General features: G+C 41.0%; 2 protein-coding genes across 4 annotated transcripts; both read right to left on the reverse strand.

Annotated features, from left to right (window-relative positions):
• Nucleotides 1-231: 231 nt before the first annotated feature.
• camlg (calcium modulating ligand) lies at nucleotides 232-4,650 on the reverse strand. The gene is made up of 4 exons (XM_029448951.1): nucleotides 4,312-4,650; nucleotides 3,415-3,878; nucleotides 2,586-2,651; nucleotides 232-2,161 (listed from the first exon to the last, which is right to left on the reverse strand). The coding sequence occupies exons 1-4, from the start codon at nucleotides 4,463-4,465 to the stop codon at nucleotides 1,970-1,972; spliced, it is 876 nt and encodes a 291-aa protein (XP_029304811.1). The 5' UTR covers nucleotides 4,466-4,650; the 3' UTR covers nucleotides 232-1,969.
• Nucleotides 4,651-5,069: 419 nt separating this feature from the next.
• On the reverse strand, nucleotides 5,070-25,563 carry sec24a (SEC24 homolog A, COPII coat complex component). Of its 3 annotated transcripts, none has more exons than XM_029447281.1 (24): nucleotides 25,173-25,563; nucleotides 21,926-22,531; nucleotides 19,213-19,377; nucleotides 18,717-18,794; nucleotides 18,024-18,086; nucleotides 16,896-17,062; nucleotides 15,807-15,994; nucleotides 15,371-15,473; nucleotides 14,493-14,616; nucleotides 13,782-13,891; nucleotides 13,408-13,520; nucleotides 12,886-13,004; nucleotides 12,202-12,257; nucleotides 11,745-11,951; nucleotides 11,262-11,385; nucleotides 10,665-10,823; nucleotides 10,090-10,263; nucleotides 9,859-9,969; nucleotides 8,788-8,963; nucleotides 8,399-8,536; nucleotides 8,066-8,170; nucleotides 7,369-7,461; nucleotides 7,142-7,245; nucleotides 5,070-6,663 (listed from the first exon to the last, which is right to left on the reverse strand). In XM_029447281.1, exons 1-24 carry the CDS (start codon nucleotides 25,231-25,233, stop codon nucleotides 6,549-6,551), a joined length of 3,459 nt encoding a protein of 1,152 aa, XP_029303141.1. In that variant the 5' UTR covers nucleotides 25,234-25,563; the 3' UTR covers nucleotides 5,070-6,548. The 3 variants fall into 3 exon arrangements, with proteins under 3 accessions (XP_029303141.1, XP_029303139.1, XP_029303142.1); XM_029447279.1 differs by having other exon boundaries at nucleotides 14,493-14,619; XM_029447282.1 differs by lacking the exon at nucleotides 18,717-18,794 and having other exon boundaries at nucleotides 14,493-14,619.
• Between the last annotated feature and the right edge of the window lie 715 nt (nucleotides 25,564-26,278).

The following is a 26,278-nucleotide window of genomic DNA, read 5'->3' on the forward strand; positions in this document are numbered from 1 at the left end:
GAGGGAAATGTACTTTTCTCTGCTTTAAAATAGTGACGATTAAGACATTTGGAGAAACAATAGGGGAAAGACAACTTGTTTTTTATGTTATAGATTTCTACATACACTCAAAAGTTACTCTCCTCTAGTGATTGAGTTTCAGTTTTATCGTTTTCTCTCTTCATAATGTTCTTTCAGCAATGTTTATCTAAATCCCAATAAATAAAAGAAAGAAAGTTGGAGTCAAAAGAGTTCACGTCACACAAGTAGTATTTATTTGGTATGAATTGTCCGGTTATGTATTCCCGTGTATATCTTTAATCAGTTTATTTCACGTCAACACTGAATTTGTTACTGAAGTCAGATACTGTGAGAGCCACTAAAAACAGTTATTCTGTAAACATTATCAAAAACAATCAAGTAGGTCTGACAAGCCGTAGGATAAATCACACCAATTCATTTACATGAAAAAAAGAAATTCACATTAATTAATTTGGATGAAATTTGAAGTATGTAGAGAGGACATTACAAGACGAAAGTAGTAGTAGTAGAGAGTATGTATATATATATATATATATATATATAGTATGAAGTTTACTGCGTTTTTAAGCTCATATACGTGCAAAATAATACACACCACATTAAAAGGACTAAATGCTTCTTCTGAACTTGTTCATAACATGGGTGGACCCTTCTGAACACTGGATGACAGATCCAACAGAAAACGTGACTTAAAGCAACAGCATACCAGCAAATCTGTCACAACACAAACCAATTAAAGACGAGGTCAAGTTCTTAAGACACCAAATAAAATAAATCAGGAACTAGATACTGATAAATACTCAAACTATCTTTTAAAATCTCTAACTGAAGGCTGGAGGGTCGTGTGTGTAACTGTGTGCAACTCAAACTTTGGGGACATAAGAAATAACAAGCTTAAGAGTAGAGTACTATCCAGAGAACTTTATTTGTCTTGCTAGCTGATGTATATCTGACAGGGCATGCGAGGGAAATATGTGAAATATATGATCAGATCTTTTGAGTTTATTCACAGAAGTCAAGAAAAAAAAGAGAATAATTCAAATATTTAAGTCAGAATCTCAGAACTTGTCCTAAACCTTTATGTAATTACACTTTCGTTGGACCTCCATGACGGTTGCCATTTGTGAGCCTATAAATACATATCGTTTCAAAAATTAAAACTTACTCGAGTAGATGGCGGGGTCAACACCACAACTATGACGACAACAATGGCGAACGATATTGTATCGATCAAAATCCATCCGAATACGCCGTTTATAGAGCGTTATCGTTAATCAGTGTGGACGCTCACATCGTCATATTTATAGTTATTATTATAGTTATTATTATAGTTAGTGTTCTTGGTGTGGAAGGCCCTTTACTCTTTAAAGTTCCTGTTTAACGCATGTGAAGAGCTTTTCTGATGCAATACTGCCAGAGAGTTCATTGCATCAGACACCCGTTTGATTATTTTGTGTCATCTGGCATGCACTCTCCATATTGTGATATGCATCAATATCAGATTTGTTAAATTAATGATGTCAGTTTTAGAAATATCGCCCAGACGTTGAGGGACTTCAAGGATTCCCATTCATAATTTAAATGTTCTGCGAGTGATACTGCGCTGTACTGGTGTCCACTGTTGAGTATTACATTTATCATTTTATGTGCTCGACCTAACGAATAAATATCACTCGGCACGATATATGCCACAGTACGTTCTTCGCGCAAACAAAAACATGTTGGAATTCTGTTTCTCAGGTTCAGTTCGTGAGATCTGTAACAAACACTGAACTCTCTGGTCACGTAGTGTGACCTTCATCGTAAGGCAGTAAGGACTCCTTTGCAGACTGTCGACGGCAAAGCCGCGTCGGCCGATGTAAATGACCATGCCTTGTTGTTATGGGACACAGAGGGAGGGGACAACAAGAAGGGGGGGAGGGGGGGTTACTGAGATCTGTGTGATCCATCAGGGAGTCTCTGAGCTAACGACCAGCAGGATCTCGTGCGAGAGGATGAAGGTGAAGAAGTAAGCGCAGAGGTCGGCGAACACGTCGCCCATCCTCCTGTAGGTGTCCATGGAGCGGTTGATGACCTCAGCGGGGATGCCGGACAGCAACAGGGCAGCGGTCAGCACAGTGGTCTGGGCCTTTTTCTCTACCTGAGGGAACAGGAGTAGAATGCAATCACACTATGAAGCATGGCTGCAAATAATGATCGTTTTCATTCATTTATCCAATTTATTTAGTTTTTTTTACGATAATCACCCAAATGCATAGTACATCAAATGTCAGACGAGTGTGATAAACGTGACCGAGATTAGACAACTGCTTTACGGGGAGTTACTGGAACTATTTCTTCGCTGGGCCAGTGACTTCATGGAGTCTCCACTGGACTTATTTGGGAACCTCACGGAAGTCATTGTCAGCCGCCTGGTGTATTTTTGAACATTAGACAGAGCCAGGAAAGCGGTTTCCCTCTGCTCTACGTCTTTATGCTAAGCTAAGCTAATTAGCGGCTTTCTATAGCTTCATATTTAAATTTGAGTCTCAATATGTAAATACAATATATAATAACAAACTCACCTTTGGAAAGTATTTGGACAACCCCATATAGGCCAGTTCGAGGGTCAGAAATGGAGCAAATATCGACTAGAATGAGAAGATTACAAAGAACGACATCATGTTTCTGGTGGTCGGATGCACTATCATTAAATATGACATCAGAAAGGTAAAAAAAGTAACATGTAAAATGTCATGACACGTACATTTTCACACCTGAAAGGTCTTATTTGCATGTAATGACTAAAAACGACTGTATCTGTACTGTTAGGTTTGGGTAAGAGCTCGGAGATAAAACAAAGACTGGAAGCGGTTAAAGCTGGGATAGGCAGTTTTCTTTTGCGTCATTGCGCAAAATGTCTCAGTATTTAGACTTCTGCACCTCCGCTTGCCGTCGTTTTCAGGCTTAAGAAATGTAGTCCGTGAAGGGAGACTTTGGCCAATCACAGCTCTTTGAGGAGAGAGGGCGTTCCTATTGGCGGTTCTACAAATGCAGATGCACGTGCACGTCCCTTCAGATGGTGAAAGTCTGATTCAATGGCGGAAAATCCTGCAGAAAAAGTGAACTCACGGCTACGATTAGCAGAAGGCTAAACTATTAGCAACCTGATGCATGATATTATCGCTAGCCAGAGCCTCTAATGGCAGAATGTCATTTCAAAAGGGCTTTACAGGCCCAAAGGTTTGCAAAGAAAACAGGACGGTGTTGCCACTCTATAACAACATCGGGAACACGATTGGGAAGATGTTTGATATGTATTCAAATTCTGACGGGGGAAAAAAGCCTACCCCAGCTTTAACATGTCAAAATGACCAATCTCACAGTTAACAGTGTCTAAGTTCTCAGACTCACCAGAAACTTGCAGACAAAAACCCTGACAAAAATAGCGAGGAGGATGCTGCCGACGAGCCGGAAGATTACGAAGGGATCAAACTCCTCTGAGTCAGACCCTCCGTCCTGGGCCGGCTTCTCATTGGCCAGCTGTCCCCGCAGTTTCATAGCATCGTCAAACCGAGACAGGTACTTCTGGAGGCCTTTACGCGGGGAGCCGCTGATGTCGTCTGATGCCCGCTCCCCTCGCAGTTTCTGTCGGATCCCTCCGATGTCATCTTCCAGAGAGCCCCCCAGTGGCTCACTGGAGTCTGGCAGAGGGGAGCCCCTCCTCTCTGGGGTGGCACTGTGGGAGCGGCTGCGTAGCCCCGAAGCCTCGGCCAGGAAGGGAGACGGCCTCTGGGAAGATGAGGATGATGACCATGGCTCTGTCCGGTCGAGATCGAGGTGGAAGCGGGGCTCTGTCGGACGCCGGAGAGCTGCAGCTGAGGATGTAAAACAACATCAGATTAAACTAGTGCAGAATCAAAAAGGGAAAATGACAAACACTATCTACTTCCAGTCTGACTATTTGCTGCTTTTCTCTGTTTCATGTCATTGTAAATATGGTCCTGATCATCTTCTACACAAATCTGAAGATATGTAGTTTTCCCTGGACATGAAGGGTACGAAAGTAACTAAAGCTGTCAGACAAATGTAACGCCCATTCGCTGAATAAAAATAAAAATACTCAAGTACAGGTACCTATAATTTGTGCTTTGGTACAATACTTGTGTTAAATGTATTTGGTTACTTTCCACCAGTGTTGACACTGAAATGTGGATCATGGTAAATAACTGTAGCATTAAAGAGCAGCAAGATGAAGCAGGTGATAGTCAAGTCTCCTCTAACAGCACTGGATCATTTATAACAGCCTACCTTTGTTTTCAGCCTCGCTTTTAGTGAAACCCACGATTCTGTTCATCCGGTCCTCTGAATTGAGAAGCAGCTTTCTCCTCCGGATCTCTGCCCTCCTCTGCGACGCCGACAGACAGCCTGCCTTCTCCCCCTCGCTTGCCTCTCCGGACTCCATGTTGAAATAAATTAGCGTCAACTACAAAGTGTATTCACTATAAAAAACTAAATAGCGATTCAACTGCGACACAAAACGCCCCAGGTTAGTGAATTAAACGGTAAACATGACGGAATGAGACCACCAAGCGTTGCCTGTTGTCTGTGGAGAGACATCGCACAATGATGACGTAGTAAGCGATGACTGTATAACGCCCTCAACGCTGACTTGCAGGAAATGAGCTCGTGGTTACTTCCCGTCAGTGGTAGATGTACTACAATCTTTATTAGAGGTGGGACAAAGGCAATGTTTTGCAAATTTAAAATCAAGGCTAAGTCCTAAACTTTGTGTCTCAAGTCCTAAATAGGGTATTATATGCACCTTCACCCACTATAATACCTTTTACCAGAGCTAAATGTAATTAATTTAAAGAAATAATCAAATGTAAAACGTACCTTGGTCTGATATTCCTGTGACACAGTTACCAGTGTTAGGTACAGGTACCTTTCCATACAGCTCACACAAAGTAAATGGCTATCATTCAAATCATATCTTTAATCAGGAAAATAAAGAGTTGATTCCCAGCCCACATTTTAATAACATAATTTATAAGTCCACACCTCTATAATTTACTCTGTACAAACACAGGCTATTTTTATTTTCATCAGTTTTTTTTATGAAAGACAATTTTGTGCATGAAGACGAAAACATATGTCTGTTCCTAAATACATTTTTGCTTATATAATACATAGATTACAAACTGTATGAAATCAGACCAAATCAAAAATCCTCAATTCACGCTTAGTCAAGAGAAAAATTGACTATTATTGGTCCATATTCTGTTTTGTAGTCTTTGCTTTAACTGAATAAACACTGCTCCCCAACCAAAACACAAAACTACATTTAAAAAGTCCCAAACATTTTATTTCTTTAGCATCATTTCACCTTAATGTTTATACTAAAATCATCAGCATTTCCTCACCTTGATATAATGCAATATACAAGTATCAATAAGCATGATTAAAAGATCACAATGGCTTTTGTTATGTCTGTGTTAAAGAATTTCCCATATCCTATTATATTAAAATATTTCATATATAGAGTCTGTATTTAAACAGAGGCTTAATAATAAAAAGTGACTTCCCATACAAGGCAATTATAGAATTTAATCAGATTGGGAGTCTCATAAATTATTAGATAATCAGAAACAAAAAAAGAAGAAATAAACAAACAGAACAGCGATGTCGTTAGGTGTTCTGAATGACCAGAAGGACAAAAGATGACGGAGAGTTTCTGAAGGAGATCAGACCAATGACCACGACTTTCCACTGCCGAGTCCACACATTCAAGGCGGCGATGACGGCGAGGTCGATCCGCCTTCAAACACTTTTAACATTCCTGCCTTCTACAACTGAGAATATGGATTTGTTCGACACACAGATATAATGACTGAGAAATAAAAAAGCAAACGTTGTCCTTCAGGTACGATATTAAAGAATATTGTTAGAGCTCAGGTGACGCGTGTACAAATACTCCTGGTAACACTCAATAACAGTCTTTGAGCACAAACATCCTAACCTTCCTCATAAACCTAGTCTTAAGCATACACACGTTTGCCTTGTTTTAGTAAAGATGACCGTGCTTTTTCAACAAAAACACTTCACACATCCGTTTGCCTGGACTGTATCTGAACGATACCTCAGTTAGACAGCATTGTTCTACGAGAATAAACACTGATTCATTCGATCATTGACATACATAATCACCATCATCTTGGATGTCTTGCTCTTTTTTCTCCCTCCAACACACTGTTTCAGCAGGGTAAAAAGTGCCAAATAAGCATCAGAATCGAATCTGTGTCTCTCTCCGTCCTTGCCGTGTCCGCAACATAGTTTGATTTGAGTGATGTTTCACGTCAGTTCAGCTTTTCCTCAGAGAGAGATGGTGGACCACAGCTGGAGATGGAGCAAGAGGCATCCTCGAGTCTGACTCCCACTGCTTTCACACATATACACACACACACACACTTCATATACACACATACGCACACACTGATGCGCGTCCTCACTTCAGTGTTCCCTCGCCTCCACAGTGCCACTGAAGATTATTTGGATATTTGCTGTTGGAGGTGGAGCAGGAACTCGTAGTACGACAGGGCCGACTCTGTTCGGTCCTCGATCATGTTCTGCATAAAAGTTGGTTTCAGCTGGCTCTCGTCCCTGAGAGAGAGTCAAAGGGTAAAGAGTGAAAGGAAACATGCGTTAGTTGTAGTTGTCATTTCAAAGTGCGGACAAAAGGGAATTGCAGAGTTTGTTTCTACAATGAAAATGTTTAAGATCTTTGGATTGCAGACTAAATATCCCATTAACCTTATGTTTTCCCCAAAGAACATCATTTCATTATAAATGACTTCTGAATTCTGATCCAGTTTAAAATTAAAACAACAACTCATGAGTAACATCAGTTTCCAGCAGAGTCAGATGAAACACCGACTGTAAACGGATCTATTCAGCTAAAATGTTCAAGATATTATCAGCCGACACGTATTTCAAGGGATCCCTCAGTGGAACAAAAAGGTGACCTTTAAATGAGATTACCTGCCAAAATTAAAGATCTACCAGCAGCTGGTTTTACTCTCCCCACTTCCTTGCTACTTGATTCTTTACTCTCTTATACAACATGTTGTCTGCTGCCCACCTGATGACATGCATGGAGGGGAAGAATGGCCTCTGATCCCTCAGCCAACCGATGAAAGCTCTGGTCCTCTGCGACTCGGCAGTGTCCAGCTCTGGAAGCAGATACTGTGAGAGAAGAGAGCGACAGTCAAGCTTTCATCATCAGGGAGGAAGATAAAATAAACTGTATGCAAGTTTAACAGACGTGACCATTTTTGGAAAATCCTAGTGCAACATGAGGCTTCATACCAGGTTATCAGGCACAGCAGCATAGGTGGGAACTCCTAGGACTTGTGTGAGGAAGTTGGGGTGGCAGTTCCGTCCGATCCACAGATACATAACCTTTCAGAAAAGATTATTATTAGTATATATGAAATACAATCACAAACTAGAACAGTCGGACGGTCCCATTCCCCGAGTTGAGTAGTTCTTGAGCTTGTGTTCATGAGTCGTAATGTGGATTGTGAGTTACAGGGTGCTTGACATATAAAGGTTGGACAGATGTTTTAATTAGACGCCTCTGGATCACTGTGCTACTTCATTATGTAAAATGTTAATTTTACACACTCTTCACACACTAAGCACTCAGTATCAATAAGGCTTCATCACAGAGCTTCCACTTTGCACCAACGTTTAATCGGCATACAGAGACACCAACAGTTACCCGAATAACCCGAAATAGGGCAACTTTTTCTGAACAAGAAATCTCTCTTTCTTAGTATGCTTTCATTACCTCTCTATCCAAATACTATAACCCACAGCTGTAGAGAGAAGCTATATATCCGTAGCATCTTAGGGGTTGACAAAAGTAATTAGAGAAAATGTAGACATGGAGTGACATCCCGAGTTGGATTTTTCCCTCGGGGTTCCGCCAGGTTTGAGATCATCAGCTTCTGTCAGCTTATTATGAGTGCTTATTTTAAAACCACCGTCAAAAGCTTCTTACCGTTCCAGCATCCATGAGGAAAGCTGCCTCCCTGCTGAGCTTCTCCACAGACAGCTGCAGCACTCTGGGCTGAGGGATGGTCCGCTCATTGATGTTCAAAGCTCCCTGAGGATGCAGGAAGCAGAAGATAAGAGAAGATTACTCAGTAACAAGGAGACACTTGAAATAAGATTGAAAATTATTGGGGTGACTGTTCAATTTGTTTTTTTTAAAAAGGACCATTATTTAATCCTCAACAGCTAAAACATGACTCTTGGGAAACTGATTTCAAGGAAACTATATGCAGGGTTACTACTTTGTTTTTTGCCTCTGCGTGCACAGAAATGTCCTCACCTCATCGGTCAGATCGTCGACACGGTACAGAGCAGGGTGGATCATCAGCATGGAATAGACCAGTGGCTGGTACTTCAGCTGACCCATGGCAAACACTCGGTCATCCAGCCTGGTGCTGGTGCCCGTCCTGAAGGCTTTCTGCAGGGTGCACACACAAACACATACAACTGGATGAATAAAGGCTCGATGGAGAGGCTTAAAAACACAAGATCCTGGGAGTAAAAGCAGTTTTATTTGAGCGTTCAATTAAGTAGTAAATGAACCAACAAGGCAAACATAATAGAGAAGATTTCCTAACAGATTCAAATGTATTTTAAGTAGTTATAAGAGTAGCATTACATCGACAGTGCAGTTGATGTGTAATGACTGGATTTTGGGAAAACGCTGACCTGTTTGAGAAGGGCTAAGATGTAGAGGGGGAAGAGTCTGAGGCAGGCTGGGGCAAGCATGCCGGGCTGCTGGATGGTCAACACAGACTGCCGGTACGATGTCAGGGAGTCAATGGCAGCGTTGGTCATCGCATCTCTGGCGTCACTCAGGCTGGCCGTCGCCGAGCGGTCGACAGCTGGAGAGACAGAGAGGGGGGACACATTCGCAAGTCACAATGTGTAGGATTTTAAGATCCCCAGTGGGAGTAACAAGATAATAATTTAAGGGATGCTATAATCACATAACATTTCTCATAGTAGCTCTTTTATTTTTATGCAACATTTTAGAACAGCGGGGGGCTAACAGTCGAAGCACGGCACAAACAGTGCTCGTGCCATATTATAAGGAGAGCAAAGAATATCGGCGTCTGTTCTGTAAGTGACTGCGAGATGAACCAGGATGGATCTGACTGCTCAGTGTGTGATGGTTGCTAGGTAACCACTGGTGTCGCCACTCATCACCATCTGTCAGATGATTTAATATTGAGCCAATCTATTTACGGCAACGTTGAATAATAATTTGCTTGAGTGATGTTTTATACAAATCCAAGTGCACACACACACACACACACACACACACACACACACACACACACACACACACACACACACACACACACACACACACACACACACACACACACACACACACACACACACACACACACACACAGTTTCTCAATTTGTTTTCATAATAAGTCCGCTGAAGGGCAAACGTTTCTCATGTGCACATATGAACCTGTGAACTTAAAGTGTGATGTAGAAACTTGAAACCTCCCGCACATGCACCGAGAACGGACTTTTCAGTGAAGTAGAAGAAATGTTTTGTCGAGTGGTTAAACCTTTGAGATGAACAATATTTGCATATACATAGATTCTAGACTTTTGAATAAGGGAGAAGGGTTATCTGCATTTTCTATTTGTTAAAGAATTTCTAACAAATAATAATTTCAGGCACAGTATCTTTAGGAGTCTTAAAACAAGTCTGGAGGGGAGCTAAAAAGGTGTTCATAGTTAGTACATAGTACCTACCCATGCAAGCCAGCAGTCCACTCATGGCTTGAACATCGGCCCCGGCAAAGACGTCCGACAGAGAATTGACCACAGGGAGACACAAGGTGTGGACACGGATCCTCCTCTCTCCTGTACGAGAAAACACATGTCATTTAAACAAAACAGACAGATTCATTATTTAAATGTTTCCCAATGGCTTTTGAAAACACAAAACAACCTTGGTGTGTGTGTGTGTGTGTGTGTGTGTACCTTTGCTGGATGTGTAAAGCAGCGCTGCCTGGAAAGAGACGACTTGCATGTCGTCCAGGTTTTCCTCGATGGACATCTGAACCGCGAAGCCAGCGTCTGGGTTGACGTTGGGAAGAGACAGCAGATCTGTGGAGCGCACAAAGAAGTTTCCGTGGAACGTGTGGATGGACAGACCTGCAGAGAGAGAGAGAGAGACAAAATCAGTCAAGTTGGAGTGACGGCGCCAAACTATAACCCTCAACAACAACAAAGAATGTATTTGCACACATTATGTTTTCTTCTGGACTGACTGCAACAAGTTAAATAGTAATCTGTGTTCAAATCTCAACTAAATTCAACATTAAACACTAATCAGGTGAATCACAGCAGCCAGCGCTATTATCTGCATGAAAGACAACACATCCTAATGTTTCAAGATTTAAAAAAAGGAGAGAGATAAGTGGTTCCCCTTCCCCACTGCATTTACTAATCCGAAATGAATGAAAGCTAAAAATGCATTAAAATAATAATGTATTCTCAAAGTTACATCTGGGAATGCATATTCCTGTCAATGCTCGACCGAGCGACAGCTGTACCTTTGGTGCAGCGTATCCTCATGACGGCCTCGAAGCCGATCTTCCTGCTGAAGTATCTCTTCAGATCCTTCTGGAAGCACTCCACCTGAGCGGGGTTGTGCTGGTGGTGGTAGGAGGGGTAGTAGTAAACGCTCCCTGCCGAGTATCTGGATATGCAGCCTGGGAGAAAGAAGGGACACAAGAGAAAAGATGTCGACGTCTGATTTTTGACATGATTTTGAACACTTGCCTTCTGTGTTTGAAATATTGTATTATGAAACACTTGTTTTTGCCATAACTGATGATATATACAGTAAATGTGTGTTTCTCACCTATTCTACCGACTGATTATCTGTACGTTTGACCTTAAACCTTTTGGATTTATTTGGAAAATAAGGCCTGTGGTTGCTATAAGCCTAGTATAATAAACACAAATCATAATATCGTCCCATCAACTTTAAATGTAAAATTGGAATCCAGAAACTAAATTGCAAATTTGACTCTCCTGAAAAAAACCTGAATTAGCAAAATTAGGTCAAAGTATTCTGTGTTGAGCACTAGATAACATAAAAAAGGATCAATAAACTCTTCTATCCACACGTTTAGTCCGAGACTTACCGAGCGATGCCAGGTCGCAGTACTGAGAGCTGAGCAGGAACAGGTCGACAGACACCTGCTGGCCAGAGCAGTCCAGAGCCAGCTTCTTGTAGAAGTCCGTCGCTGGGGATAAATGCTGGATATCCTGAAGGAAAACACACCAGGTGGAACCATGAGCTCAAAATAGCAACTGCCAAAGATTTGTCAAAAATAGAAAAGAACTGCAATTGGCAAGAAAGAGTGAAACAAGCAGACAAAAAATAATAATAGCATACATTTTTGTGCCATAACTGATTTGTAATACTCTGTTTTTGTTTAGCAGAATGCTCTAGGGAAGTCGGGGAATAACAAAGCATCTATTTCTTTATTGTAGACATTTGAAGATCTATTTTATGAAAATATCTACTGTGACATTTGGTGTTTTTAAGTAACATGACGCTGCAGCAGGATAAACGGCTCTTTAATCCGCCTGATGTCCAACACACTCATTCACGTCTCTGTTACCTTGGCAGACGCCCGTAGGTTGGGGTCTTCTCTCGATTGGAGTGCACCCACACCGAGGTTAGGCAGCTGGGTCTGAAAGATAGTCATGCGCCCTCCGGTGGGCGAGAGCAGCTTGAAGGCTGCTTGTAGAGCTGAACCCAGGGCAGACTGGGTCTCCATGGTTTTTTGAAATAAATTTGGCAGGCTCTTCAGCAGATCCTGCACAAGCTGAAAAACAAATACAAAAAAAGGGAGTGAGTCTTATTTTTGAGACACATTATGAATCCCTGAGAGAAATCTGCAGGTCAGGACCCAGAGTCGGGGTGATGCAAGTGTTCACTCTACACAGTGTAAACAAATACAAAGCACACAAATAAAACTAAGCTTAATATTCATATACATGACAGAAATAGGAGGTGTGAGACTGTAATTCACATAATATTCATTACATAGATGTAATCAAGGTACATTTTCTTACCTCTTTGCATTCATTGAGGTTTACTAGAAGGCTGTCTGGTGTTGGTAAAAAGATATCTGTGGAGAACAAAAGTAACTATATAAGCAAATGTAATCGTCACATAAACTCTGATACCATAATAATAGTGATTAGACTCATTTTGTGCAGCTACCATGAACAGATAATAACTACAATAAGCGCCTCCTGGTTGTATAACTGTTTATCCTATTAGACGTTTGGGTCAAACTGTCATAATAAGCATTCAATTCTCAAACAAAAACCACGCGTTGTGAAGTCACAGTGACCTTTGACCTCCAAATCTAAATAAATTCACCCTCGAGTCCAAGTGGACGTGTGTGCCAAAGTTTAAGAAATTTCATTAAGACATTCCTGAGATATCACGTTCAGGGGATGGGACAGACGTAGGACAAACCAAAAACAGAATGTTTCTGACCACGACTGTCGCAGGCAAAACAACAGAGTCTTGATGATTTGTTTTCAAATAGTTCTAACATTTATACATTTGGATCCAGCTAAATGTTTTGAGAGATTTTGCAGAAGTTGCCACCAAAAGCAGAAGGCCACAGTCTACCCAAGAAAACATCAGTTAGTGGTCTCATGATATACCGACATATTATACGTGTGTTAGTTCTACATTTCTGCAGTAATGAGCGCGTGTGGCCTTTAGGGTCAGCTGTGTCTCACCTTCGATGTCAGACACGATGAGCATCTGAGGCTGAGAAAGTCCCTCCTGGAGGTTGTAGAAGTGGATGGTGCTGTCAAAGGTGATGAAACCTACCTTTGTCCGAGAGTCCCCAGGAAGCCTGGGAAACAGACACACACACACATACGTTTAAATAAAGCTAACATTCAGGTGAATGAAGGATTATCTAATTCCATCTGTATTTACAAAGCCTTGCAGTATTAAGTTACGCTCCTTCTGCGGAGTAATATTACTTTAAATTATAGCAAACAATGTGTTTAACAACATTTTGCCTCTATTTTCCCACATTCTTGTAAAAAGCAAGTGTATTTATTAACAATGAAAAACTTCATAGACAACCTTAAACTGGGAGTTTAGAAAAGTATTTAAGTTTATCTATACATCAAATGTCAAACAATTACACTGAATGTGTGCATCAGCCCTCAGTTTAAAAGCACAACAGGAAATAGAAAATAAGAAAGGCCCTGCTGCCTTCCCAACATGACTAATAAGTGTGTACATACACGTTGATGTTGTCCAGCAGTGACTGGCAGAACACATTCAGGTAGCCCGTCTCCACTGCATTGTGGGATACGTCGAGGACAAAGAGGTAAACAGCAGGCTGTGGTGGTCTCAGCTGGGTAAATCAAAGCAAACACATGTAAAGTAACTCAAGGTCAATAAAAATACATCATCACAATCACAAACACACGAAGAATTCTGTACAATTTGTAAACATTACATCCACGTTATCCAACAAGTGATCGACTAACTTAGTTTGTGCCTTGGCACCAACACTTGTATGGAAATTAGCTATTAATTTACAATAAACTGAAGACGAAGATAACTGTTCAGAATCCTAAACAGGACCGACGTCACTAAAGCTGCTGAAACCTACCATGTATTCTGAAGGAGCAATGAACTCTATGGTGGCGTTCTGAACCTCGGGTCTTTTGTGTGGCTCTCCGTACGATCTGCTGACTGGGTTGTACATAAACTCCTCTGGAACTACACACATAGACAAACACAACATTTAGTGAGGTTAAATAGTGTACTTTGTAGTTTGTGTGTAATTCAACTCTCAACCATGAGCGTGAAGTAAAAGATAAGGGGTAAGTCGGTTGTTCTTAAATTGATCTTTCTTTGATCCCAAGCCGCTGCGGATAATGTGACCAAGTGTCATTGAGCAAGATACTGAACCACAAATTGCTTCCAGTGGCATAGCCAACGATGTGCGAGTGTGTGTGTGTGTTTATTGCTCTTGATGCACAAAAGGAAACTTTTAAGGCAGCCTCTGCCACCCGTGTCTGAATGTGTGTGTGACTGGGTGACACACAAAGGCTGAATATAACTGAAGTCCATTACAATAGTCATAAAGGTGAAAATATCTATTGGGGTTGTACATGTATGCAAAATGCATCCGCAAAAAAAACTGATGTCACTATCATTTATAATGATTTAGTAGCTTCATAATAGAACATTTCACAACGGCATTTCCTCCATTGTACTGTACATTTTGTAGCTAAGCTGTATTATGTTCGACCTTTCCCCATCGCCTCGAGTGTTTTCACTGACAGATGATCTTACATCACTTCTCCCCCTTTCTTACCATCATTGACCCGATGGCACAGGTTGCACTTCCACCTCCTCTGATCCAGGAAAGAGACGAAGGGATTGATGTAGGTTCTGCAGGACCGACACCTGACGATGGTGCTGGATGTCACAACAGGAAGCTGCTGCAAGGAAAACCCCACAACAAAAGCCAACTGTGTGAGAAGTGCCTCCGGGGAAACAGATTGTCTTGCAACTGGTTTTTCAATAAAAGACGTTCTTGTTGCTGTCCAAGTCCTCAATTAACAAAGGAACTCGCATGAATTCATTCCGACACATTCAGCCTGGAGGCGCGTTCAGTCAAATCCTATTTCTTAGAAATGCGTTACGAAGATTCTGATGTCGTCATCTTATCAAAATCCAAGGAATATAACTTAAGATGACGCTGTCGACGATTTATTACACTCATTCGACAAAAAGACATACTAATTTCTCCTCGCACCACCTTCCTTCACATTAATGCAATAAAACAAATACATATTTACATGTACTGTCTGGTACTTAAATGGTGAAGCCGCCGTGATCACCTCCACATCACAAATGGCTCTCGAGTGCATTGTGCTAAGGTATCACTGCATGACTTTACTACCAACTTCTCTATACGATCATAAAGTCTTCTCAAGTCTTTTCTCCTTTTCATGCTAACTCCAGTAAGGAGCCTGGTTAAGCACAGACATTGCCAGAAAATGTGGTTTACCCAGGGAGGACTGTAGTTGTGTTTACTATGTTCCTCTTAATCCGTAACTTCAATTCAATAAAACAGTTTTCATATATGACATTTGAGAGATAAGGTTATGACAGAGAAATTACAACACTATTTAAGTTCATGTAAATGCACTGACTGATGTGTGTGCACATTAAATATCGAACTGTTACCGAGAGATCTTTGAAGGGGTGGAGCAGCAGGCCCAGCGGCATCTTGGCTTTATTGAGCAGCGACTGAGTCTGAGGGATGCTGGTCAGCGTACTACGAAAAACCCTAAAAAGGCGCAAAAACACAGACGTTACTTGAACTGCATGAAGAGATCATGTTGCCCCCGGTACTTCACATGCTTTAAAAATGTGGTTTTTATTATTTAGCAAAGAAACTTGCAGGGCAACAGACAAATTATGCTGACAACCAGCTAACGGCTAACATTTCTTTCTAATCTATAATGCAAAGAGTCACACTTAGGTCTGAAAATGTTAAAAGTCTATACAATTAACATCACAGTAATATCAGTTTAATTATAAGTTAATTTTAAGTATAATAACAATAAAATGAAAGAGAATAAGTATGGACACAAGCTATCAGGAGTCCACCAGGGCTTACTCTGGGTTGCAGTTGATTTTCTGCAGGTCCTGTGGGAGGCAGGGTGTCGGGGCGGGGATCGGAGTTGGTGGCAGCAGGTTCCTCTCCTGCAGCAGGTTGACCACTCTCAGGGCCTCTGGGGTGCTGGACTGGAGGCTCATGGCTGCCAGGGACGGGCTCAGTTGGGCTGGCCCTGGACCACCAGGTGGCTGAAAGAAGGGAAAACAACAAGCTGTTCAGTTGAACTATTTACCAAAGACTTATGACAAATCATTGACCACCGATGGCCACCCATGCTCGGATTGACTGTTGTAGATATCTGCTGATATTCACTACCTCAAAATTGGAGCCCTTTAAAAACCAAAACATCACAAAGATTTTAATTTCCTCCAGTATTTTAATCATGTCATGGTGCAGCCAGAGCACAACCAAAATTAGATTGGATATTTACAAATGATTTACAGTTATGGATGACTGACCACCATCTGTCAGACCAGTAAACCAAAATAAGTCTTTTTTAGCTGTTATAAAGCTTGTCCTTTTGTCAGCTTTACTTCTACAAATGCTCAGAAGTTATATCTCAATGCTTAAAAGAATAATTTTAGTTTAGCAAGCTTCAGTATATCAAGCTAATGGATGTATTTGTGTCCAGATAGGAGAATTTAGGGGAGCGTCCCGGGCTTACGACTCAGAAAACACTGATTACAGTGTCAGCCGGGGACAGAGCCCCGGGGGAGAAGAGGCCAAGTGACAGCTGGGGGCAGAGGCAGATAATCGCTCAGAAATGTCCCAAAAACAGCAGAACGTAAAGAAAAGAGAAAATACAAGCAGAGCGCAGCATCACTGCAGACACAGACACAGACACAGACACAGACACAGACACAGACACAGACACAGACACAGACAGACACATCTAGTTATTTAAAAGTGATTATTTTGTGATGTGTTTTTTTAGGAAAGTCCTTCTCCTTGTGCCTTTAATGTTTCCATATAGTTTGGATGGACATGAGGGTTTGCCTGTGTACTAGGTGAAACACAATGACAGAGCACATAGTTTCATACCATTAAGAACGAGCCGACAAACGGTACATGTGAAATGCTCCGACTCACCTGCTGGTATGGATGAGGTGATTGAGTGTAAGGCTGCGTGGCGGCCTGCATTGCAGGGTGCATGGGAGAGGTGGCATTGTGAGGAGCCGGGGTGTTCTGGTACCCAGGGGGGAGGGAGGGGTAGTGGCCCAAGTGCCGACCAGGTGGTCCGTGCTGGGGCATACCAGCTGTGGAAGAAAAGGGAACAGAAGTTGGGTCAGAGTCTAAATTATATTTCATCTTACATTATAGAATATGTTTGTCTTGCTGATAACAAATCCCATGAAGACCAAACCTAATAATGCATTAGTCCATTTCAACACTTTCCATCTGTGGCACTGTGACCCAACCTGCTACTGAATACGTAATTCTTTAAAAACCAAGTAACAGATATATATTTTCACAAAAAGACTCCGTAATTTCCTTAAACAGCTGGGCACTGTGGTTTTTTTTTTTGATACAGTTAATAAAACAGAAGTAAATAGCGCATATGGTGGAGACTATTTTCAGCTGCCTGATTATCACACATTTGGTGGCTGATGAGTATTTACAGCAGCGAAACGCTGCATCTGGAATTGATTAATAAATAAACAACAGTAGCTGTGTTTCATGGTAATGAAGGAACATGTCACCCAGAGTAACAGTGTGGCTCATTAATGGCTTTTTAGTACTTCATGGACAACAATGGAGCTCTATGGAATAAACCAGCTTTGGTTACACAAACCAAAGTTGTTATTGGGATCAGTTCATTGTTGGTTTTGGTCTTTCGTGGGATTTGTTGATGACATGAAAAAGTAGAGAATATGCCAAATCTTATCATTTAACCTTAAGAAAGTTAGAGACTTGAAATTGGTTACAGCACACCAGAAGAACTGACAGTCAACGATGGGCGTTGTGGGAGCTTTACTCCTGTGACAGTGTATTTAGCAATTATTACAGTAAAGAAATAAAATAAAATAAAGTGTTAACAGTAGTGAAGAACATATTTGCTATAAAAAAAGGTTGTGAAATAAAATGCAAGGAAAAGAAACACTTGAACTTGAACGAGGACCAGTTTGCCCTTTTACTACAAGTGTGGAGCAGCTATGAAACCCAGCTTAGTGAACAGACTGTGAAAATAATCTAATATGTGGCAGAATATGGCCTTACCCATTTTGTTGTCAACATGATTATAGTGGTTTGGTGCTTGTGGGCCATTTCCAGCCACAGTTCCTGTTTCAAAACAAACACAGATGTGATGTGAATAATGTTAGTGACACTTTTTGCCATTTCTATCCAAGAGCGCTAACCACAGGCGATGGATATGGAGGGATCGGATCTACAGTAAAAGATGTAGAATAGACACAAAAGAGTAATGAAGCAAACAACAATACTAATGATGGCGCTGATGATGGGAATTGATGTACGGCGCATTAAAAGAAATATTTGGTGTTTCTAAGAGGTTTATTCAGAGGTCATATGGGATATATGGTAGGAATGGATGACAGAGAGGCAAACAAACAACAAACAACAAACAGGAAATAGGTTACCAGGGATGCACCGATACAAAAAAAGAATCTGGGCTAAAGCAGCACTAATGCCTAACTCGTCACATGAGCACGAGTTAGAGAGATCAAAGCAAAGTATCTCCTCTAATATGTCTTAACTTATGTTCTGCTTTGTTCTCTAAAGAATATCGGATTGTAGCTCTATCAGCTGATTCCGCAGAGATTCTTTTTGGTATCAATTTAAGGGATGAAAAAAAGGAATTAGTGCATCCCTAGGTACAATGAACAACAGCACAGAGTGGACAGGATGAGCATCATAGCACTGACTAACAGCTACGGACACATTTAGCCACACCTGGACACTCAATATCGCCCTCCTTGCAGTCGGGCTCAGTGGGGGGCAGAGTGCTGTTAACGTCACCCCCACACTGAGCTGGCATGTAGGGGAGGGAGGGAAACAACGGAAGGGGATCAGATTCAGAACAAAAAACGACTTGCTTATAAAAGGACATACAGTTACAGACTCGTCACTGACAGCGCTCTGATTGTACAATCGGCACAGACGCACAAAATGTTAGTACTTCAAACATGTCATTCACGTGGCAATAGACACGCTTTTTGCTATAACTTATCATTATGAAGTAAATGTTGTCTTGGGGGGGTTAAAGTGTTGTCTTATGAAATTTCCTTTGTTTGTACAGTCCAAACAAACCACTCAAAAATAAATCAGACGATGTGCAATATAAAGAAATGTGGACGTGACAATCATTAGTGTGTGTAGGTTGTCATACTTGAGGATGAGAAGCACAAAAATGTAATGTCCCAAGATTCTAAAATAAAATAAATCTTACCATCTGCCATGGGGGGTGGAGGTCTGGCATTGGCCATTGGGAGTCCAGTAGGAGGAGGTGTGGGTTTCATGGTTGGTGGTGGGCCTGTAGGTGGGGGGACATAGGGAGCTCTGCTTGGTTGGTATGTTTGGGGACCCATGGGAGTCATTGGTGGAGGTGCCGTGCCTGGTGAAAAATACAAACAGCGATTCTCCTTAGGGCTGCTACTCATGATTATTTTCATTATGGATTTAGATTAATCTTTTGATTTTTCTTTCCGATTAAATCGAGTTGTCGTTTTGGAATATAAAACGTGAAAAAGGCTCAACAAACTGTCCCAGAGGGAAACAAATCCTCAAATTTCAAAAGCTCTAACAATTTAATTGAGGTCATTTAGAATATAGAGTTATGACTATGTCAACAACATTACTGTCTCATGTAAAACAAGAGCAAAGGTATTGCCACATATCATGTAGAAGAGATATCACCGCCTGATGTGTAACATTATAAGGTCTGACTAGAGGCGACAACAGCTGGTGGCACTACTTACCCACAGCCAGCTAATGTCAGAACAGTGACAGCAACAGAGATATATTCATCGCTGCTCGCAAACCAGCCAATTCAGATACGTCTGGACTCAAATAAACTAATTAACTGATCGATTAATAAATGCGGCGAGTAGGTTCACTTTTGTGCGTAAGATGTATGCACGATTCTTTAATAAATTATACTTACACTGTTCACTAATGGCATGTTGTATTATATGGCTGCAACTAACAAATATTTTCAGTATTGATTAATCTACCGATTTTTAGATTAATTGTTTGGCCTATAAAATATCAGAAAATAGTGAAAACTCCAAGGTGGCGCCTTTAAATGTTTTGTCCGTCCAAATACGTTCAGCTTATTCTGGAGGAAAAAACTGGAAATCTCTATATTTGAGGCCATTAATCGATTATCAGAATAGTAGACGATCATTTGTCTGTCACTAATCTAATAGTCAACCAGCCTAATAGTTGCAGCTCTAGCGTATTTCCATGTACAATTAGTGAGGTTGATTATTCTTACAGCAGAGACAGACGATGGTATGACGCAATTATAACAAGAAATGAGTATCTATCTATAGGGAATCTATCATTTTCGGGACACAAGGCTGTAAATTAATTAGATTAGAGATACGACTGAGATGAACCTGTATGATAATGACAGAAATGATAGTCCTCTTGACCTCACATTCTACTTCTTTGCATTTCATAACCACACTGTGATATTATACAATCATCTGAATGATATTACTGACAAAATACTTTGTGAATGTTGATAGTGGAGATAAAAACTTTCAGAAGCTCAATTGAGCCAAAACTCTTCAAAAGATTATTGTGGTTGGGGGTGAAATTTGTGACATTTTGAAATTGCTTGTGACATGGTATAACGTTTTTAAAGCAAGAAAGCAGTCAACCGAGTACACATCTCCGCAAAGACCTAATCATTTCTACAGTTAGCTGCTGATTTCAGTGTCCCCATTGTACTGGGAAGATATGGCTCGGTGTGCTGATGGGGTAAAGGTTACTAAAAAAAATCAAGCAGACTCTTCATGTTGGTGGTGTAACTGTGAACAGCAATTATAAAGCCAATCTGACCAGAACATTGAGAGATGTGCTGGAAACTGACATACTGAGGTGATCATGTGACCTCTGCTTTTATGCAGAAGTACTGCACTAAAGATAGCTTTTTTGTTTGTTTTTGTACACAGAGCTAAATACTTATCAATGGAGACAACCCTTAAACTCTCACAGAAAGAAATTAAACTACTACCTGCATCTATCAAAATGCTGTTATAAATTCCCAGAAGACACTGGTGTGTTCATTCTGCTAATATCAGTAGAAAGCAACACTTTTAGCAATACAACTTGTACCAGAAACTGAAACAGAAATGTGGATTTGTCCTTACAGCCACGTCATGCAGCTACATAAGAATCACATGCAATTCTGATTTGAACTTTGTACAAATTCAGACTAAATGAGTCTCTGTGCCTGTGAGAGAGCCAGAGGCAGTTAGCATGTACAAAGTAGGAAGAGAGGGCAAAGTCCAGCTCCAACACATCAGCATTCTTGATATGAATATCTGCGGCACGTTAGTGAAAGAAGACAATTACAAGGAAAAGAGACAAGACAATAAAAGAGCTTTTGAAAGGTTGTTAGAAAGTAATAGATAACTTTTTAAAAACACAGCGTAAAACACACAGTGGTTAAATAATAATAGGGACCGTGGAATTAATTGGCTAAAGTTCACTGCTCTGATTTATTGAAACTTAAAAAAGGATGAGTCATCTTTTTATTGATCTGACCTAAGGAGTGCCTGCATCATTACAGGGCTTTACCATTGGCACTTTTGGCTACAGCGAGTCAAACCATGTCGCACTGATTTGCATTTGCATTACCAGTTTAAACACCTCCAAGTGCATTGACGGTTCTGTGGTTTGAAGTTTAGTTTCTCTCCTGCGGGTAGTAGACCTGTTGTAATAGAGATGCAAATTCCTGCTTTGCTGGGATAAAGTGCCGAGCCAAATCGAGTCAAGCCAAGCCAGCACTTGTGTATGGAAAAGGGGCTTTAGGGTCTCATTTGCTCTCCTCTTCTCTGTGAAGTTATCTTATCCTTAATTAATTTATTTTTAATTGTGTTGTGCATATGGATGGTACAGTTTAGACTTCAGTGGAGCCTTTGTGTTCCTACCTGGCTGGATATATCCATGCAGAGATGTGGGGGGCATCCCTGGGCCTGGAGGCTGGGAGACACTATGGGACACATGGGCTGCTGGTGTAGAGCTGTAAGCTGCCGATGACGGTGGTGCTGTCGAGCTTGCAGCTGGGTTCACATGATTAGCCACTAGGCCCCGCGGAGGTGTGCTCATGGAAGAGGCTGGCCCCATTGGTGGAGGAGCTGTGTTGTATTGCCATGCTGGAGGTATGGGCTGAGGCTGCTGGGGGTTTGGGTAATGGCTACTGGAAGATGGAGCATGAGGGGGAGGTGTGGCCTGTGCATGGGGCAGCCTAGGACCAGGGCTGGGGCTGGCAGACTGAGGAGGGGTATGGGAATGAGGACCTCCCAATTGAGGCCTGGTCAACAGCGACTGGCCTGGAGGAGCTGGGTAGGAAGTGAGTGGTGGGCCAGGCTGGTAAGAGTTGACTGGGGGAACAGGTTGGTACGGCCCAGAGGGGTACAGTCCAGGGCCGGGGGGTACAGGAGCTTTGGCCTGCATTGGATTGTAGGTTGGTTGGTGAGTCATGCCATAGCTGACCCCTGGCAGCTGCTGCATGGCAACTGGATTCTGTGACGGACCTGGAGAAAACAGGAAGACAGGTATGTTAGAAAATTTAGATCAACAACAACAGGCCTTTGTTTATTTAGTTAATTAACTATTACATATTTCTTGTACCCAAGACAACACAGATCCAGCCAACAAAATGACACTAAAGCCCTTTCCGACATACACTTCACTCCTTAAATGTTATGGCAACTTTACATGACTCTTATTACTTTCAAATTGTTTATCAGCAGTGCTGCCTCTGTCATGAAGATATGGGCTGGTGTGACTCCCTCTTGTGTGGCTGATGCAAAAATCTGATCAAGGATTGCAGCTCTCTAGGTTATGGTCTTGTCAAGCTTGACCAGAACCCTTGTGGCCCTTATGGAACACTTCTATGGTAGCCTTTAAAGCTCAAAAACCAAGCAACATTAGCTTTCTCGACAGACAAAGCCAGCAATATTACAGATTCTATGTCTGAAAACGGCTTCTTTTTGTGATTCAAGTGTCTTGACTGAAAGCAAGTCCTTGGGTTTAAAGCAAAGATCAAAAAGGTGAATGAAAAACAGATGGCACGGTACTGGTAGTGACAACACCAAGTGTAAAACCACTCAGATCCACCAAATGACCAATGAACTGACAGCTTGGGGCCTAATCTCTTTACCTGGATTTAAGTCACCACGCCCTTAGTGTAGTAAACCACTACAGACGCTTCTGCACAATTAGGAATGCTTTGATTGTATATTGTGCAGATACCAGCCTAAAATGTGCCGTTTGTTTCTCAACTTCTTGGATGTCAAATATCTATCAAAAATATCTAAACAGGATTTACTTATTTTTTCTCAAATAGCAGATGAAAGATCTCAAAAACTTGGCAGTAGGAACAAAAACAAAAGACATGTCAGTGTGACACCTGCAATCAATAAATGTATTAAGCATACCTAAATATATACAGGCAACAGTGCACAAATAGCAGCACAGGTGTATCGCTGTTTGCACTTTAATTTACATTACATTACGTAAACAGATTCACTCCTATCCTCTTAGTCCTGTACTACATGACTGAAAGCAGAGATAAGTGAGAAGGGATTAGAAAACTAGTTCCCTCAATGAGCAAAAACAGATGAAGGCACATAATCCACCTGAAACGGACATTTTAAGAACTCAGTTACATCAGTTAGAGCTCTTGTCCAATCAGAAAAGGTCTGATATGAAATCAAAACTCAGCCAATTTAAGTTTGACCTATTAAAAAGGTCAAACATAAAAGGAAGTTCCTTTTTTGGCCTCATTAACATCAAGTGGGTGTATGATAAGAATATGCAAGAACATATGAAGCAGTCAAGGGAAATCATCCTCAACTGTGAGCTGTATACATGAATCTTATTTACTTATACTATGTTATTACTATATGCACAGCAGTTGTGGGAAATACATGCAACATGTGGAAACATATTGGTGTGACAATATATAAATGATATAACTAAATCACTCTTTCATGATCTATTTCAAAGGACAGATATCCTGTGATAATAATTAATTTACAAGCATTGTTATGAAAACCCTTTTCCATCCAGATTTAGTGACATGTTTTGATGGTTTGTTTCTATTGACACCAGCTAATTATTTTCAAATTGATCAGAGCTCTAAGAACAGAGCTGGATAAACATCTTTTATTGACTCATCTGATTCAATGGAGATGCAATAAACAATAAGAAGTTAAGACACATCTACAGTTTAAGAAAACCACCCAAACTGCAATTGCTTCGTCTGCACAGCTCCTTCACATGCATCAATAAGAATCGCTTCTAAAAGGCAGCACACAATCAGATGTCAGATGTCACTGAGTGTTTTTAGATTGTTTAGCCTAAGCATTCATGGAAACCCGGTAGAAATGTGTGAGTAATCTCAAACTGAAGTAGGTAATTGGATTAGCCTACTGGAGAAAGCTCTGCATCAACATATCTGGAGCATCCCCAATTTGCCACATGTACACTAAAACGTAGAAAGCAAAAAATGCCCAAGCTTATGTAGCCTGCGAAAAATCAGTACTGCACACCAGTGAGGGAACTAATGAACATGCAGATGTTACATTACATTCATTGGCAATGTAACTGTACAGTAAATGCTCTACGGAGAGAGATGGGGGAAAATACCAGCAAAAGATCGTTGGATGTTTTATTATGACAGGAAAAGTTCTGGCTAATTTAGCAGCTTGACAGGAGAAGAATAAGTGCCCATGTTCACGGTGTGATCATAGCATCGCCGTTGTGTTTACTAGGAGAAGATGGGGCAACCCAACACCCGTCCTAAAAGTTATGATGCCCGTTGACACACCGGTTTGTCAGTCTTCCAACTCCACATACCAAAGGTAGCACTGGATGAATTGTATTAGCATGGCAGTTAAAGTTAGCATACCTTACCGATAGCAACTATATTTACCATCTTAAATCATTAAGGTAACACAGATCAAGATTAACCTGACAGCTCGCTCATTCTTGGCTACCTTTAGTTACAGCGTTGCTACGCAAGCCAGTAAGCTAATAGTTAGCAAATAGCCAGAGGCAAGATCCAAGAACTGTTGCTAGTATTAGCGTATTACTTCAGCGTTTAGCAAGTTAGCTACTGTTAGCTACTTTGCCTTGACATGACTTTACTTACATATGAATGTTACTCACCATTTGCGTATGCCTGTCCTGTCCCGGTCCCATTCTGAGAGTTAAACCCCGCAGTTGACATCTTGAAATAGACACCAGGACTTAATTTAGAGGTGCTTGGTTGGCGAATAGCTAGCTGCGTCTTTAGCAAGCTAACTAGCAGGGGGTAACGTTCAAACCTGTGGCTCTGACGATGTGACGTTTAGTCAAAGCAGCGTCTATAGTGACGTGTCCTTATTCCTTAAAAAGTTAATTAGTTGGCTCGTTGGCGATCACAGGGCCATGGCTATTACCGAAACCCCGCTCAACTACCTAACGGGTGAGTAACGATAGGCCTTGTCAGAGTAATCGTGTAAGACACTTCTCCTCTTTCACCGGAAGTTGGGATCACCCAGCAGGATAGACGTAAAACTCGTCGGGCATGCGCAGTATGTACACGTGGCATTTCCTTCGGTGCTCTGGGTTTTCTAGTGTACTGGAAACAAGAGGAGAGAATGCAAACTTTGTATTGTGTGTACAATTAGTATTTTTACAGCATTATTCATTTAGGTGCATGTAGCGACACCAGTAAAATATCCAAATCTGCACATATAGACGTCAAACGACCACCAGAGTCACCTAGTAGCTGAGTAACAAAGATTGGTGACTTTGAATATAAATAAGAAAAAAACTGTTTTTTGGGAATTGGAAGTTTATAAATGAAAAGAAATCCAAACCCCCAATCATCCTCCCAAAATACAATATACATATCTCTGTCATTTTATCTAATTTTGCAAAGCTTCTCTTAAATGTAGTTCAAAATTGTTATAATATCACAGTAATACAATCACAGTAATCGCAGCATACAAATAAAAAGCACTAGTAGAGCAAGTTTACTAATTAATAGAGGTACACATTTAAAGAGGTAAATGTTATAAGTAATAATACATAGATGTTGAAACTTTGTTTATAATGTGTGTGACCAAAACAGTGACATCAAGCACAAATAACCAAGGGGTTAGGCTATGAACTCTCCCGGTCTGTTGTTTGGGTTAGTGACATATACATATATATATATATATATATATATATATATATATATATATATATATATATATATATATATATATATATATATATGAATTTAC

The sequence above is a fragment of the Cottoperca gobio genome, chromosome 14 (assembly GCF_900634415.1).
Source record: "Cottoperca gobio chromosome 14, fCotGob3.1, whole genome shotgun sequence".
NCBI classification, from domain to species: domain Eukaryota; kingdom Metazoa; phylum Chordata; class Actinopteri; order Perciformes; family Bovichtidae; genus Cottoperca; species Cottoperca gobio.